The sequence below is a fragment of the Neodiprion pinetum genome, chromosome 2 (assembly GCF_021155775.2).
Source record: "Neodiprion pinetum isolate iyNeoPine1 chromosome 2, iyNeoPine1.2, whole genome shotgun sequence".
NCBI classification, from domain to species: Eukaryota; Metazoa; Arthropoda; class Insecta; order Hymenoptera; family Diprionidae; genus Neodiprion; species Neodiprion pinetum.
This window is the reverse complement of record NC_060233.1, coordinates 38,003,124-38,018,568: the sequence shown is the minus strand read 5'-3', so window position 1 is coordinate 38,018,568 and position 15,445 is coordinate 38,003,124. Positions and strand designations below refer to the sequence as shown.

The following is a 15,445-nucleotide window of genomic DNA, read 5'->3' as shown; positions in this document are numbered from 1 at the left end:
CAGAACACGGAGGGTTGCTCCGGGTGTGCGTGTATCATGGGCGGCCATTAAATTCTGCGTGTATTCCGATAAAATTCCATATATCCGCGGTAGGTATGAAATGTCCGGCTATTATGCCTGGATAAACATCGACCGTTATTAAATTATAAACTGTTGGAAGAGGGTTTGCAGTCTCATACTTTCGGTTTTCACCGCTGCTGCGCGGCTGCGGTAATAACGCCGGAACCTTCGGCTACGCTGCACCCTTGTATGCATGCATGCATGTGTATAATGTGCTGAGCCGCCCTCGTCCGGCTCAGTTCGCCAACTCCTTCACCTTGTAGCATCGCCTACTTGCCCCACTGCAGCTTTACTTGTACACTTGCCTCTCGACTTACCCCTGCGAAGAGGAGGAATCCCGCCAGGGAATTGAAAGCTGGCACAATACCCTTCCTCGCCCTGGAAGATATTATAGATGTGTGGATGTGTGTGTGCGTGTGTGTGTGTGTACATATCCACCTTTTCACCCCTCCCTTGAGGGGGTGGGATAATAAGGGTATTTCCTCGATATTATATATACCCTCTGGCAATCTTTCGACGGTGCAACAGAATATTGATCGTTATTGCCGATATTAATATCCGTCGAATGGAACTTCCTCCCCGCATCCCCATCCCTTAGTTTCTTTTTTTTTTTTTCTATTTATGCATTATCGTACGGTGATAAAAATTAGATTGAAGAATATTTCCTGAGAATATTAACGATGACGATAACGATGACGGCTAGAAATCAAGATAATTGCAAAGAATTGCTGCAGCAGCCGTCTCGTCTCATCTCCCCGATTCGTGACCTGCGGTTGACGAGCGTTCGGGCAAATTAGTAAGGTACTTTAATTACTAATTAGGGTGGGTATCGGAGTCTCCGGAAGACGTCGTCGTCGACGGATTCACGACTGTGGTGTGCGAAAGACGAGGAGGGAAGGAGGTCAGAGGGTAAACCTCCGGTAGTTGAGACACGTACCGTGAAACTAATGTAAAGAGCCAATTTATCAGCCCGTTTTCTCTGCCAGTTCGGGTTACAATTCCATACCCTGTGTATACACACGTATGCCTATATATACGTATATATGTGTATGTATATATATATAGAGGTGTACACAGACTTGACTTTTCCTTTGTCCTGTTCTTATCTCGGTTCAAAAGTTCCGAATTTCACCCTGAAACCCCTCGACGGTCTCGCTGCTACTGCCCCGTTCAACTTGCGTTTCGAAATCTCTCCCGACCTTCAATACGTCAAAATGTCACCCCAAAAAAAAACTTTTCGAAACTTTTATCTTTTCTTCTCTTCGTTTCCGACTTTGGCTCAACGGGGAGAGGATGAAAAAACAAAAAAAGAAGGAAAAAATTCGAAAAGCAAACTCGATCATTTTCGTTTCACCAATTTTCTCTTCAACCAATATTTATACCGGATCTATCAACCCCTTGACGTACCATGGAATTTCTTCGGTGAAAAAATATCGTTACGGTAGATCCGACAGCTTTCGTACCTTTACTGTCTCTCTCTCTCTCTCTCTCTTTCCATTTATATATATATATATATATATATATATATATATATATATATATATGTATATATATGTATATTTTTCAGACTGATTAAAATTGCAGATGGTAAAAGGAAAAAGGTGAAACATATGAAAAAGCAGACCTCGTGCCGCGGGTGAAATGGCACTTGTAAAAAATCCACTCGTACATACGAAGTGTAGCTACCCACGACGCACAATGCCCTCTGCACGTTACACACCCGCTATGTACAAGGTATACACGTTTATCCAACCTGACAGAGACGGAGCGGAAGCTTGCTCGTAAATTTGTCACGTGGTAGGCGAGTGTATACGCAAGTGTGTGTGGAAATGCGCGTACGCGTGCGTGCACGTATGTACGTATGTAGAACGCGGCGGAACTCCCAGGCGTGAACCCTGCGCTGCACATCTCGCCCGGGGTTTTCCCCTGACACCCCCTCGTGACGATCTCACTGGTGACCCCGTCATCCGCGCACGCAAGGCTTTGCCCGGTTTCGATAATATATGTACACCCTGCATACCTTGCGAGAATTTATGAAATTTTGGTTTATACTCGGTTCTACAGTGCTTTATGCATGTACGCCGGCCATTCCCTGTTAATCGAATGACAAATGGTCGGACGAAAACGCTCGTTTTCGTGGACGGAGACTCAGGCGAACCTCTGAGTGAAAAATTTCATTAATTTAAATCACTTTTCAATTTTAGATTACGATTTCTGTTCATGCTTACAGATATATAATATGCGTGTGTGCATGTGTATGTATGGATATATATATTATATATATATATCTGTGTGTGTGTGTGTACTATATATTTTTCCTTTGAAAGTTATTCGCTGAAAATGGTGGAAAAACGAATTTCCTTAAGAATATTCAAGTCACTCGGATTTCGCTCGCATGAAATTTGTAATATCGTAGGTATACATAAACTTTTTCATCGTCCGTTTGCAGATTAATTGTTTTTTTTTTTTTCTTTTTTTTCAATGGATTTTCGTATCCTTTCTATTTTTTTCTTTCCCTGCAAACCCTGCAAGTTATAAAAACCAAACAAGCGGGCAGCCGGCCTGAACTTTTTCCTCAACCTGACAGCTAAAAAGAAAATCTGACTCAAAACCATGAATTTGATATCAACGCGATATGTGATATACATTTTTCTTTCTCCCGTTAAGGTAAATACGAGAGTGCTCTCATCGGTTAAGAAATATCGGAATATTTGAGCGTGGGTGTTGTTTTAATTTTCGGATATACGTGCAAATTATATTTCCACGCATTACGGGTCAGCGATACGCCAAAAGTTTCATGTACGAACGTTTCGAATAAATGGCCAATACTTCGGCTGTGTTTATAATGTATAGGTGATCCCAGATACATGCGAGACTACGTAATGAGGGCAGGATCCTTTGATCCGGGTAATCGGGTAGGTCGCGTGTAATCCCCGAGTTACGATCGTTATTACGGTTTTTTTTCTTTTTTGTTCTTTCGCCAAACGCGAGGACGGGCTTAACTCTCGAGTTTCTCTCGTACTACAGCCCGAGTCCATTTCTACAGAATTCTTTTCACCGGGGTGCGAATAATTGCGAAAGTTCGATGTGATCGCTATGCAGGAACGACGACGAGCTAGATTTACTACCGAGATTCAGGGGGCGGAAAAAAAAGATTGATAGATCAGCAAGTCGTTTTAAACTGGAAGCGCACACTCATTGATCGTTAAACTCCGGTCGCTCTGGGATGTGTGTTCTTCGTTACGTTTAGGTACACTAGAATATTCCAGTAAAGTGGGTATTATTACAACGACGATTCTAATATCGTAAATGTTCATCCAAGTAACTGGTTAGTATAATTGTAGTTGTATTTTCAGTTGAATACGACCTCAACCTCACTTTGTCGTTACAACAACATCGAACCATCGTAATTTTTACAGGAAAATACAGTACGAGTGACTCGTAATCGTCAAACAGAATGGAAAACGGACTATAGATTTTCTGGTTAGAGTTACAACACTCATTTTCAATTTGAATCCAAAACAATATTTTTCGCTTACGGTAAGGAATGAAAATGAGTAAGAATAACGTACGGTAACCACAAACATAGAAATTTCTCTCGGTTACGGTTTAATTTTCACCATTCGTACAGTAAAATAACAATAATAATAATAATAATAAGAAAAACCTGATACAATTTACGAAAAACCGCTGAACCGTATTTGAAATAATTTTTCATTTTCTCAATGTTTACCGAAATGCAAAGTTAACGGAAAAATTGTGGGAAAAAACAACATGCACCGTAAAACACGTGTAGTGCATCGGTGCGGATCCGGAAACAATAGATGAGCACTCTTATATATTTCGACCCAATTCCCTCGCACAACTCGCGGTATATTCAGCGGAGGAACTGAACTGAACTAATCCATAATATAGGTCGTAAAAGGTGTTGCGTCATTTTGGAACCACCCCCGTCCGTATTGAGAATCGTAGCTGGATTGATTTGTGGGGAATAATGAACACTTGATGTAAAGGGAGAGAAATAGAGTGGGGTATAAAAATGGATGAAATGGGTGAAAATGGATGAAAAATAAGCTTCGAAAGCACCGAATGTATGAGTTATTGTTCCATTATACGCAGTAGGGATCTCGGCCTTGTCCTAAAAGTTCTCCTGCACCGAAGGACTGAATCGATAATCCCTGAGGGTGCAGCAGGGAGACCCCGGGAAGCCGAGGCTATTCCTAGGGATGTTTACGTTTTCTTGAGCCGTTCCTGCGGAGTCGAAGCATCGGTATATTCCCCGAACGAAATCTCTTCCGCAGTTTCGAGCTTCTCCGCGGTTTTTTCCTACCCGCTCTTCTAAACCTCGCTGTTTATCCATACGTGAATTTTACTTTCACTCGTACGAATTTGGATAATTCATCAACAACTTCGCGTTAACAACGGTTCGATATTACCGTTTGAATGCTTAGTGACGAGGTGTTCCGATGAATCCGAATTCAAATCGCAAAGCAATATTCCCGCAGTGCCACGAGGTGCAAACAGCTCCTAGTTGATACAGCGTGAAACAAAATTGGCGTCGAGTTGCTACGCGTTGCTTGTAGAAGACAAACGGTGTAGATGTTAATCCCTTAGAGACGCAACTTCTGAAGACCGATTTTCCAATCTCTGACTCCGAATTCACCCGGGATTCGAGAATCGTGTTTACGAGTACCGGTGTGTTTCGTTTTCTTAAGTGCCCTAGGTTGATACTTTGAGCTTTCTTTGCGAACTGTAATCGCTCGCAAGCGGTGTTTACTCTTCGCAATACCTTTTCCCAACTTCGGTTTGGTTGTATATCGATAGATTGAAATCGCTAACCGCCGTCTGATGCACGGACAGAAACCAAGTCCAATCCTCTGCTTTACCTCGACGGATTTCGCCTTTGAACTTGAAATTTTTTCTCTCTTTTATTTTAGACAGTACTTTTCTTAGCGATTGAATAAATTTTGCCGACATGCCAACAGATTCTTAGTAACGGAAAAAACGATAAGCCTGAAAATAATTTTAAAAGTATAGTTGACTGTGAAAATTCTACAGACATTGTTTGTTTCAAGTTACAATTCTCCTGTACTGTTTTTCTTTCTTTTACCAAAGCTTATTAGCTCGACAGATAAGCTCTGGTGTAATTCATATTGGGTAAAAATTAAGTACAGAAATATACGAGAATATAGAATATATAAACGATCAGGCATGGCGAGAGCGACGTGGGGCTTCCGTATACGTATATAATGTAAGTTTATACTTGAAACCATTCAAGATAAATCGATCGAAAAAAGTCCCTTAACGGCGTACGCAATCTGCAAGACGGAAAATACAACAAGTATGGCAAAAGTTGGTATAAGCAATTTTTTAGCTACAAAAATTTTCACGAACAACTTTTTTGTTTCCCTTTTCTTCTAATTCCCTTTTATCTGGCGCCGCGTCGCTAACCAAACGCTTGAATCCTAGTTACGCGTATAATAACTTTTAAGCTCTTGTGTACATATACCGCGGTTGTTTGTAATCGGTACTTAATATTGTTTCGAAATTTATCTGTATATTCTCGTAAGCTTGAAGCCTGCGCCAGGTTTAGAAAACCAACGGCAAAAAAAAAATTAAATAAAAAAATGCTTGAGGATTTGATACGAAATAAAAATTCTTAAACCTTGAACCGTTTTTACCGTTTCCACGATTCCTTCTTCGTATGCATAAGTGTAACGAGTATATCAGACACATTTGTGAAAAATGTTTCAAATCGGTGTCACCCTAATTATACGCGTAAATACGTAGAACCTAAATAGCCGTATGATTGCCTAAACTCAACGAGGTGCAACGATGCGTGAGAGAAACTCACCTGAAAACGCTTTCGGGTTGATTAAATCGGTTGCAACGAATCTTGCGTGATTCCATCAACTTTACACTTACCTATTTACAATAGTGTTACTTTTACATCGATTATCACTCTGATTAATTGCGTCACAGAAAGTAATTACACTCGTATCACTAAAATATATTATGTTATTGCCATGTGTGACTCGTTTATATGAAATAATTTTTAAATTCCCCGTATAATTTTGTCAATTTTCGTTCAAGTAAATGTTGAGTGGGTTTTTTTCTGCAATGATTCATCGATGTCTCACACTCCTCCAGACATACGACGATGCGATTAACTTTATCACGTGCATACGAGTGTCTAATTATATCCAGGCGTATATTACTTTATCGGCTAATTAATCTCGGTCAACGGATTAACGCAGATACACCGTGTAACATACTGCAATATATTGTTATACGTGCGCAACGTAACAGATAAAAATATTACGGATAAAATTTTATCATTACTCGTCCTTACTTTCGTTCTTACACCTTTAGTTACCTTTGTGTGTGTGTGTGTTTTTTTTCAAATTTTTTCTTCTACTTTCCAATTCAATTTTACAATTTTTTTTCTCTCTTGGGGAAAAAAAATAGAATCGATCAAACGACCGCGCTGCTTCCGTTTAACCGATATAACACAGCAAACGACGAACAGACGTAGCTATCGAACTGCGGTGTGTCGACATACCTACAATACACACCATTCGCCGTTTGTAGCGCAATGCGGAATTCTTACGTGGCACAAAAGTGGAAATTATATATAAAATACCCTTTCGAAAATTGTTCGGTTTGTCATTTTTTTCAACAGAGAATCAGTATTATGTCATCGCAGCATACAAACAGGTTAATCGATATCTAAAGAATTTAAATTGAGTAGAATCGCCCTTCCCTTAATACCCCCGAAAGTTTAAGTGCGGAGCATTTAAAGCTATCGGGCGATGAAAACCTCGGCGATTACGCTTCAAACACCGTATTAATCCCCATACTTGTTCCTATACAAAGTAACTGAAAGAGACGGCGATAAGATAATCCTTATATTTAATTCGCCGGTGGCAGGGATTAGAAAATTAGAACCCGAACCCTGAACTCTACGGCTTCACCGAGAATCTCTCGCGAATGCTCGCGATTTGCGGGCGATGACAAGATAGTTTATACCTATACGGTACAAAGATGACCCGAGGCATCATAATATGCACGTAACGGTGGCACCTAGACGTATGTACTGCAATAAAAAAAATATATATATACCCGTACCAACGGTAATCCGATTTAAAATGTACAAGGTGTGACAGATGCACGTATACAATTTTTTTTTTCTCTGTTCCGGCTTAAAAAATCTTTTTGACGTTTTATCTCTTAAAAATTATTTGCCGAAGAATATCTATACTTTGATTGTCTTTCTTGATTTCCCCTTTCTTTATCTCGCAATTCATCGTATTTATGACGTGTAATCCCGACACGTATATACCGCGGTAATATAATATTTCTATCACGTATTTTTCCATAAATTTAGCGCAGGATATGGGATAGATATATGTGTATATATATTATATATATAGATGTATGTATGAGCGGCATGGGCAGTTTCTTTATATTGGCCTAGCGCGAAAATAGAATCTTGTACATACAACGCAATCCCCCGGAATCCTTTCCGGAACAGAAACCATTTCTTCTTTCTTTCGTCTCTGATTACAGCCCCATCCGCGTCGGTCTTTTGATCCTCTTACATTTATCTCTCTGCAGCGAAAACTCGCGTATGTGTGTGCGTGTGTGTGTATGTATGTGTACAGATGCATGTACAGTATATACATATACATATATACATATTGTATTTATTATACATATATACCTAAAGCTTTTCTTTATCGATTCAACGAATGGCGAATATCGGCAATAATTCAACGATTTATACCCACAGTTTTATGGTCTTATTTTTCTGTCCGTTTTGCTTTAAACTCTCATCAGGTGTGCATGAAAAAGCAAGAGCTGCAAAGATTGAAAACTCGAAAATCTCACTGACGATACAATGTGATTATGATATATGTGACAAATATCTTACAAATATCCAGACAATCAGATATCTCTTTCAATCGAATTTCATGCTAATACAGTGTGCAGAAAATCGGGGAAATTCGAGTGGAAAGAAGGCACAGGTTTCGACTAGCTTTACCAAGCTTTACTGGCTTCAGGACTTGATTAACGTCGATCGTCACGTCACGATTAGACGGAACGTCGTTCTCGGATCAATTGACGACGCGCACCATGAACGAAGATAAGAATTTCGATGAAGACGCTGTTGAAAGCTGCTATGTTGAATACGAGGACGAACCGATGCTGTTTAAAACACCGGCCTGCTTTTTCATTCTTATCCGATCGTATCGTGGAGCTTATGAAAGTTTTCGTATCATCGATTCTTTGTAATACCTACTTTTTACTAAAATCGCGGAATATTTCATTTCACGAACAAAAAATTTTTTTTTTTTTTTTTTTGTAAGAATACTTTTCCATCACGAAAATGTGATATGTTGTCCTGTCGATAGTTGGCTCGTTATAATTGATAATATTTATTATGACAAGTTACTACTCAGCTCGTGTATAGTTATTTGGAACGAGTCAATAACTGCTACGGAGATTTTCTATTTCGAATTGAGTAATAGGTAAACCAATAAAGGGTGCCAATTTCGCCGACCCTTCCGTACTCGCGTCTCCTTTCCTCTATTCGTTTCTCCCTTTCGCCCATGCTTCGCTTGTTCGTGACGGGCGTTCACCCCCGCAGTAAACTAAATGACCGTAGCTCGTGGTAAACAAACTCGTTGGCCACTTGTGCACCCCATCGATCACGCGAGCGAACTCGCCCTCGGCTCTCTCTCTCTCTCTCTCTCTCTCTCTCTCTCTCTCTCTCTCTCTCTCTCTCTCTCTCTCTCTCTCTCTCTCTCTCTCTCTCTCACTCACTATCTATTTCTCATTTGCAATTTCGTTAAATTGGATAAAAGCAGACAGAAAATCTTTATGCCTTTCTTTTTCGCTCTCAAAATTACGCCAGTAATGACTGATATTCCGGATCCCCACATACGTACCTGTAACGTGAAACGTAAAAAAAATTCAACAGTTTCATAAATCAAAGTTAGAGATATACGTTATTTTAAGTTGAAAATTTTTTTGCCAAACCCTGGAAGAAGGGGAGCTGCTCTTTTACTCCATCTTTAAAATGCGACCGATGTGCTTGGAATCTATATATCATATACAACGAGCCTTATGACGTAGGTAGGTACACTGCGTTATATACCAGCATGTAAGATGCTTTGAGCAATCACATGTCACAAGCATGGGTAAACGTACAAAGAGAACACGTGCTTGCAGCTATGCAAGTTTCTATAGACGATATGGAGCATTGTTTTCCTAGATATTCTCAAATTTTAAAGAGCGCGTAGACACTGTGTCCCCTTCGTAAATTCACAAATTATTGTTTCAAAATTCATTCGCAATGATTTCATTTGATCCAAGTTCATTTTCTATACACACAGCGTACGCACGAGATGCGCTCCAAGATATAATATTTATTTAACGGTGACCGATAGCGATATACGGTGGGAAATTAATTTCTCAATGAAAACCGAGATTGGTTTATTTCACATCTGGGCAATTTTCATATTTGAAAGTATTCCGCAGTGTGTCTTTAGGCAAACGTACGCGTATATGTATATGTATATGTGTGTACGTACGTATGTATAACGTATACGTCTATATACCTGCCTAGAAACTCTGCAGAGTTCACAGCATCACGTGCAAGCGAATTAACAACGAACGAGTAATCAAGGCGGCGAGCAATTAAATGCCTTCGCAAATGACAGATACAGGTATACCTGCAGCATCCCTGTCGTGTTAAATTTTCACCACTTTGCTAACTCCGTTACAGTTCTAACGTCGAATAATAAACACTGCCGACTGCACGGACTTCTCCGTCCTATTTTCGATTAAAAAACTCTACGTCTACGACGTGACTTCCATTTTTTCGCCATACCGTCATCGCGTTTGGCAAATTTTTCCAAACCGCGTAACGACGCCGTGTACTTATCGAGGAAGAAGTCGACTGAATTTTCGATTGCGGAAAGATCAAAGAAAGAAAATGATTTTCATTGCAATTGTGCTTCTTTTCTTGGGCTAACTGTGAGAACGAATGACCAAAGGTCAAAAGTTGAACGTTCACGGCGACAGAGGCGTTTCGGGGAGAATTCGAACAGCGCAAGCTTTGTTGAAAGATAAAATTGCGTGGTAGGTGTAGGAGGAGCTAAACGATGACTGGATGCTTTTACCCCGAGTGAATGCGGTCATAATACTGACCCCTTTTTGTACGATTCGGATATCGAGTGGGCGTTGTGGCAACGAAACAGGGATCCTGCCTGTCCGTCGATGCGGTGACGCTCTAACCTCGAGGTTGATTAATACGTCTGGTTGATGTGGGGGGGAATTTGAGGTGAAAGACACCCGGCGACTCTTTCCGTATAACGAGAGTTGAGGGGAAAACTTGGTCACTTCCGGAATAATATTTTCGCCTCTCTGATGGGGAACTTACGGAGTAATTTATACGGATTTTTGTATCTTCAACGAGTTTTGATCGTTATTTTAATTCCCAAGATGGAAATTTATCAATCGATTTTCCAGCTGGGCAAAGAAGCTTGGCGAGATTGAAATTTTGCTAGAAAACGAATCGAGTCATTCGCAGTCGTTCGTCTGTTACACGTAATAATGATGGCGTGTAACGGAGGTCCGTAATGTTTGAAAAATAACTGTCACGCTGAGTAATGATATCCAGTAACAGCAGAACTATAATGCGTATAGCAACATGTGATGCTGGGTAAGATACGTACGCTGAAAGCATTTTTGCCGTGAGCTTTCGCGATGCAGATATTATTCGTTTATTACACGCTCGGGTAGATAACCGATAAAAATATACCATTCGAATTTCGTCGAAAGTAGTAACTGGGGAAGTATAAGGATTCAAACCTGCTTTCCGCAGGACGTTAACGTTTAAGGGGTGCCGCATGCTCCCTGAAGTACCTGCTGTAAAATCCTATACCTTACACCGAATACCGGAAATATAATATCCGAGAGTATTGATCCGCAAAAATTTTTCGACGAAATTTCCACTTGGTTCAACATCCATTCGCCCAGTGAGCTTTCTCGTATCAGTTCATTTATTTCTTGTAAACTCTCCGCAAACCAACTATCCTATCGCGATAAAACAAAATTCTCCGAGGAGTATTAATATTGATGGAATAATGATTGGACGATCTTCTAGCTGATTTCATCCTCTAATGGTGAAATAAATTTTTGACCCACTTTAATCACATCACTGAAAGCTCCGGCTATACATTATACAGCGTAACGAATCGATCATGAGAAAAATTTTTGGATTCGTGCTTTGAATGGACTTGCGCGAGCAGTTTGCGATTATTTATCGATTCGCTTTTCATCGCTTTTGTTGCTGTTTTGTTTGAAAAAGGCACACAGGGTTCATTGGTATTCTTTATCACAGCATTCATTTTTTTATTTCAACTATATCTCATGTACGTACATGCCTACATTGTGCATATTATATGTACGATAACGGAAAGAAGCTCTCGGATCGCATTAGCATTTGGAATTAAGCCAAATTGCATTCTTAATTTATACCGAGTTTACACCTTAATTTATGCCCACCTTTTTTTCTCATTGCCGTACTCTTAATCATCCCCTGCATACCTCCGTACCCCGTTAGCCACTCTCATCGGCACCTTTCAAGCAATTTTCAGCTTTGCTTCTCGTTTCTACAAAATTGTAATTACCGTCGTGACATATGGCGAGAAGTTTTTCATGGCGACGAATAATTAATTCGACGATTTCATTTCGAAATTGAAAATTCAATCAACTTAGGTATACGTATATCATATTGTAGGTTATCGATGAAGAATATGAAATCAAATTAATTATTATATAAAAATTTTCATATCTTGGACTCAAGATTACTAATTAACAAATCTCGTAGGTTATATAATTCTCGTCGGAACATTGGGTACTCTGAACTTTAATGGGAAGCCCACGAAGAGCCGTAATACCCGACAATATGACATGGAATAATTCCCTCGAGCGAATCACCATTTCACCCTTATATGAGAAATACCAGGAAAATACATACGGCGTGCAGGATTTAAACGAACTTTCTGTATTAAGTATAATATCATCCATTCTATGTATAAAACCGTGTCATTCCTGCGTAACATTGTATACACGTATGAAATGAAAATTGATAAACACGGGAAAACTGTAGACGACTTTTTTCCGAAATTGGCTACCGACGTCTTCTTTTCAAGTGGCGGCAGACCTGTTATGATGTGAAATGTCCCATATGTCTCTACATGCTCGCAATATTCCGTGCGACACGAGGGGGACGGGCAAAATTTAGGGAATTCCTTGCAGTAGGGAAAAGTCAGGGAATTTCGTAAATAAGATTGGAATTTTGAGTCTGTCGAAGAAGTAAACTCGTTCTTATGCAAAGTACTATCGATCCTGAGAAAAAAATTTCATGTTCCAAAAAAACGTACGAACCTTGGTTTCTTTGTGAAAACTTGCTTTGCCCGTAGTATAATCTCTCAAGTGAAAATTTATAAATAAAAATTGCTCAGTGCCTTAATGCCAATGTTTCTTATTTCCTATTTCAAATGTCATTGGATATATTTTCACGCAGCACGTTGTCCTGAATTTAAATCGAAGTCCTTGCTAGAAACACGAGCACTCCCCCTTTTTTTGTTTATTCATCCTTTTTTTTTTTCTTTTTTAACCGAGTTCCGTTCCTCGAGTCAGAATTAATCGCGTCCACGTACAACGCGTGGGCCATCTAACGCCCACGGAAAACGTGCTTTGAAAACAGTTTTCATTTCTGTCTTTTCGCCTCTCTCTCCTTCTTGTCCGCAGAATGTGGACCGAAAGGTCGTCGTTACGTGTACAACACGTAAAGAATAAAAATCCGAGCGCACCCTCTTACCTGCGAAAATGCTGCTGCACGTACATACACGCATACGTTTGAAGCTACTCGTCTCATTGTTGGTGCGGAGCTTACACGTCCGAAGGGGTGGGTGACTGTCGTCAACCCCGCGTTGTGTATCGAATATTGACAGCGCGGAGTCAGGGGTGGGAACCTGATGTTAACGGCGAAACGTACCGCAGTAACGGTCAGAGTTCAAACGTGGGCGGCGAACCTCCTTTCATCTACACCAAGTTTACGCCTCTGAAACACCTACGCGATATTAGCGCGTAGATGGCTTATAGAGTACCGTAGAATATCGTAGGTGGTACCGATCCACGATCCTACCGATGTCGAGGTCGAAGGTCAACCATGGCGAACATTCGATCACTCGCATACGAGACTTTAACATCGCCTCGTTAACTTGATGAAATTTCACCCAGATATTCATAGTCCAGTGGAGAGAAAGAGAGAAAACTTTTCTCTTGTAATCGTTCGTGCGTCTCGGTTAGGTACCTAACAGCAAATACAAACGCACTTACCGACGAACGGATGAACGACGGTCGGTTCGGTTATCTGCGTCGTGGGATTATTGTTATTATAGATCTTTTTTCTCTACTCGGTGATAAATTTTGATGTATGTTTCATCAAGGGCCTTTCGTTACGACCGACCATCTATCTTTGACAAACTTTTTGGTTAGTGGCGATAATTTTCAAGCACGCAACGTTACAAAAACTGGTCGTCGTTTTCTTGAGATAACGCTTAAACTGTCTACCTTGCCAAGTTTCTCAATGCTCGTATCCTCGATGTAGATGTGAGAGAGATTCTGATTAACGCTTAGTCTTCGTACTGAGACAAAGTTTCAATCCCGGTAATCGTCTAAATTAACCGTATTACACGTTACCACTTACCGTTGCATGGCCTTATCGGCTTAGCGTTTATACACAGTACTTGGCTGAATAAGGAGTGTTTTTTCTTCTGACGCAAATTTAATACATCAACATAATAATGCCAAATTTTATTGTATTCGCGTAACTCTGGGATACTCCACGCAACGGGAATTCTCAATCGTGATACAACAAGCCCTTATCCGATTACTTTCTTTAAATTGATACCAGTTAGACAGTCCGGTAATTATTTGTTTTTATCTGTTTCAGAGGTGAAAATGGAACTCGAAGATCTGATGGCTGATATAAAGAAAACTGCCAACAAAGTTCGGGCCAAGTTAAAGGGTGAGTACGATGGCATATTTATTGATAATCATGCATAGTAGCGGTTATTTGTTCACATGTCATTTCGACTTTTTTTTTTTTTTTTCGATGCACAATAAACTCATAATTATACAAAGCGAGACAACCGACGGAAAGTCGGGACTAGAGATTTTCTGACTGGCATTGGATTTTTAACGGCTTAACGAATATATTCCAGTGATAGAGCAAAACATCGAGCAGGAAGAACATACGAACAAATCGTCGGCAGACCTAAGGATACGCAAGACGCAACATTCGACGTTGTCAAGGAAATTCGTCGAGGTGATGACTGAATACAATCGTACGCAGACCGATTATCGAGAGCGATGTAAGGGAAGGATACAACGGCAGCTTGAAATCAGTAAGTCGTTGTAGAACTCGCTGATATTCGCCCCTGAATCAACACTCTTTAATGTCTTGGAGTGAGAATTCACTCCGATGAAGTTAAAAATCACTAATTGTAAGCGGAGGTGAAAATTGCGCAACTCCAAATCGAGTGAAATTTAGAGTGATTTTATTCGCGCCAAGCGTTTAAAGTGGAAAAATTCACTCTTAAAGAGTGAATATTCTCGCTCCGTCATACGAGTCGAGCAGTTTTTAATCCAAGTAAATTTGGAGAGAAGGATTATTATGAAATTACAATCGTCATTTCCAGCGGGGAGAACGACGACTAATGAAGAACTTGAAGAAATGTTGGAACAAGGAAACCCAGCTGTCTTTACGCAGGGGGTAAGTTTCCACTTTATGTTACACATATGTTGTAGACGAAAAACTTTGACGAGAGAAAATTTTCATGCTTCCTGGGTAATGAATAATCGGTGTTGTTTCTCTTTGTTTACCACAATACCACGCGTATCCGCAGTGAAGAATCAGATTATAAGATTTAGTTCTGGGCAATCTGGTTTTTTTTTTTTTTTTCAATCTATTCTCGTCTCCGTTTCGAAAGTTGCGTCGCATGTCACATCGTAACCAGGGTGAAACGAGCCGGGCTCTTGTTTCGGGCAAAACATCGACAGATGTAAAGTGAAAAGGAAAAAGCAGAGCAATACATAAATTTTCTTATGATCCGTTGCGTCGTGATCATTTAATATTCTCTCCCTCTGAATATTGTTGTTGATTGATAAAAATTTCGAACCTCCTAAAATTTTTACGAATGAGTAATGGAAAGGTGTACCAAACTTCGAAAATCTTGAGCCAGATTATACGAGATTTTTGTTTATCCTATCAGTACCTAAGTCGATATTCAGAAGTCTTTTATCT

At 40.1% G+C, this 15,445-nt stretch overlaps 1 protein-coding gene across 6 annotated transcripts in view; it reads left to right on the top strand.

The window, feature by feature from the left end:
* The window catches only part of LOC124212411 (syntaxin 1A), an 84,502-nt gene that overhangs the window by 46,485 nt on the left and 22,572 nt on the right, over nucleotides 1-15,445 (top strand). For all 6 annotated transcript variants that reach the window (XR_006881637.2, XR_011176430.1, XR_011176432.1 and 3 more), the window contains exons 4-6: nucleotides 14,093-14,167; nucleotides 14,364-14,546; nucleotides 14,841-14,914. Coding sequence is in view for 2 of the 6 variants with exons in the window: in XM_046612379.2 (XP_046468335.1) it covers nucleotides 14,093-14,167; nucleotides 14,364-14,546; nucleotides 14,841-14,914 (332 nt within the window). In the remaining 4 variants the exon portion in view is untranslated. The remainder of the gene's footprint in view (nucleotides 1-14,092; nucleotides 14,168-14,363; nucleotides 14,547-14,840; nucleotides 14,915-15,445) is intronic.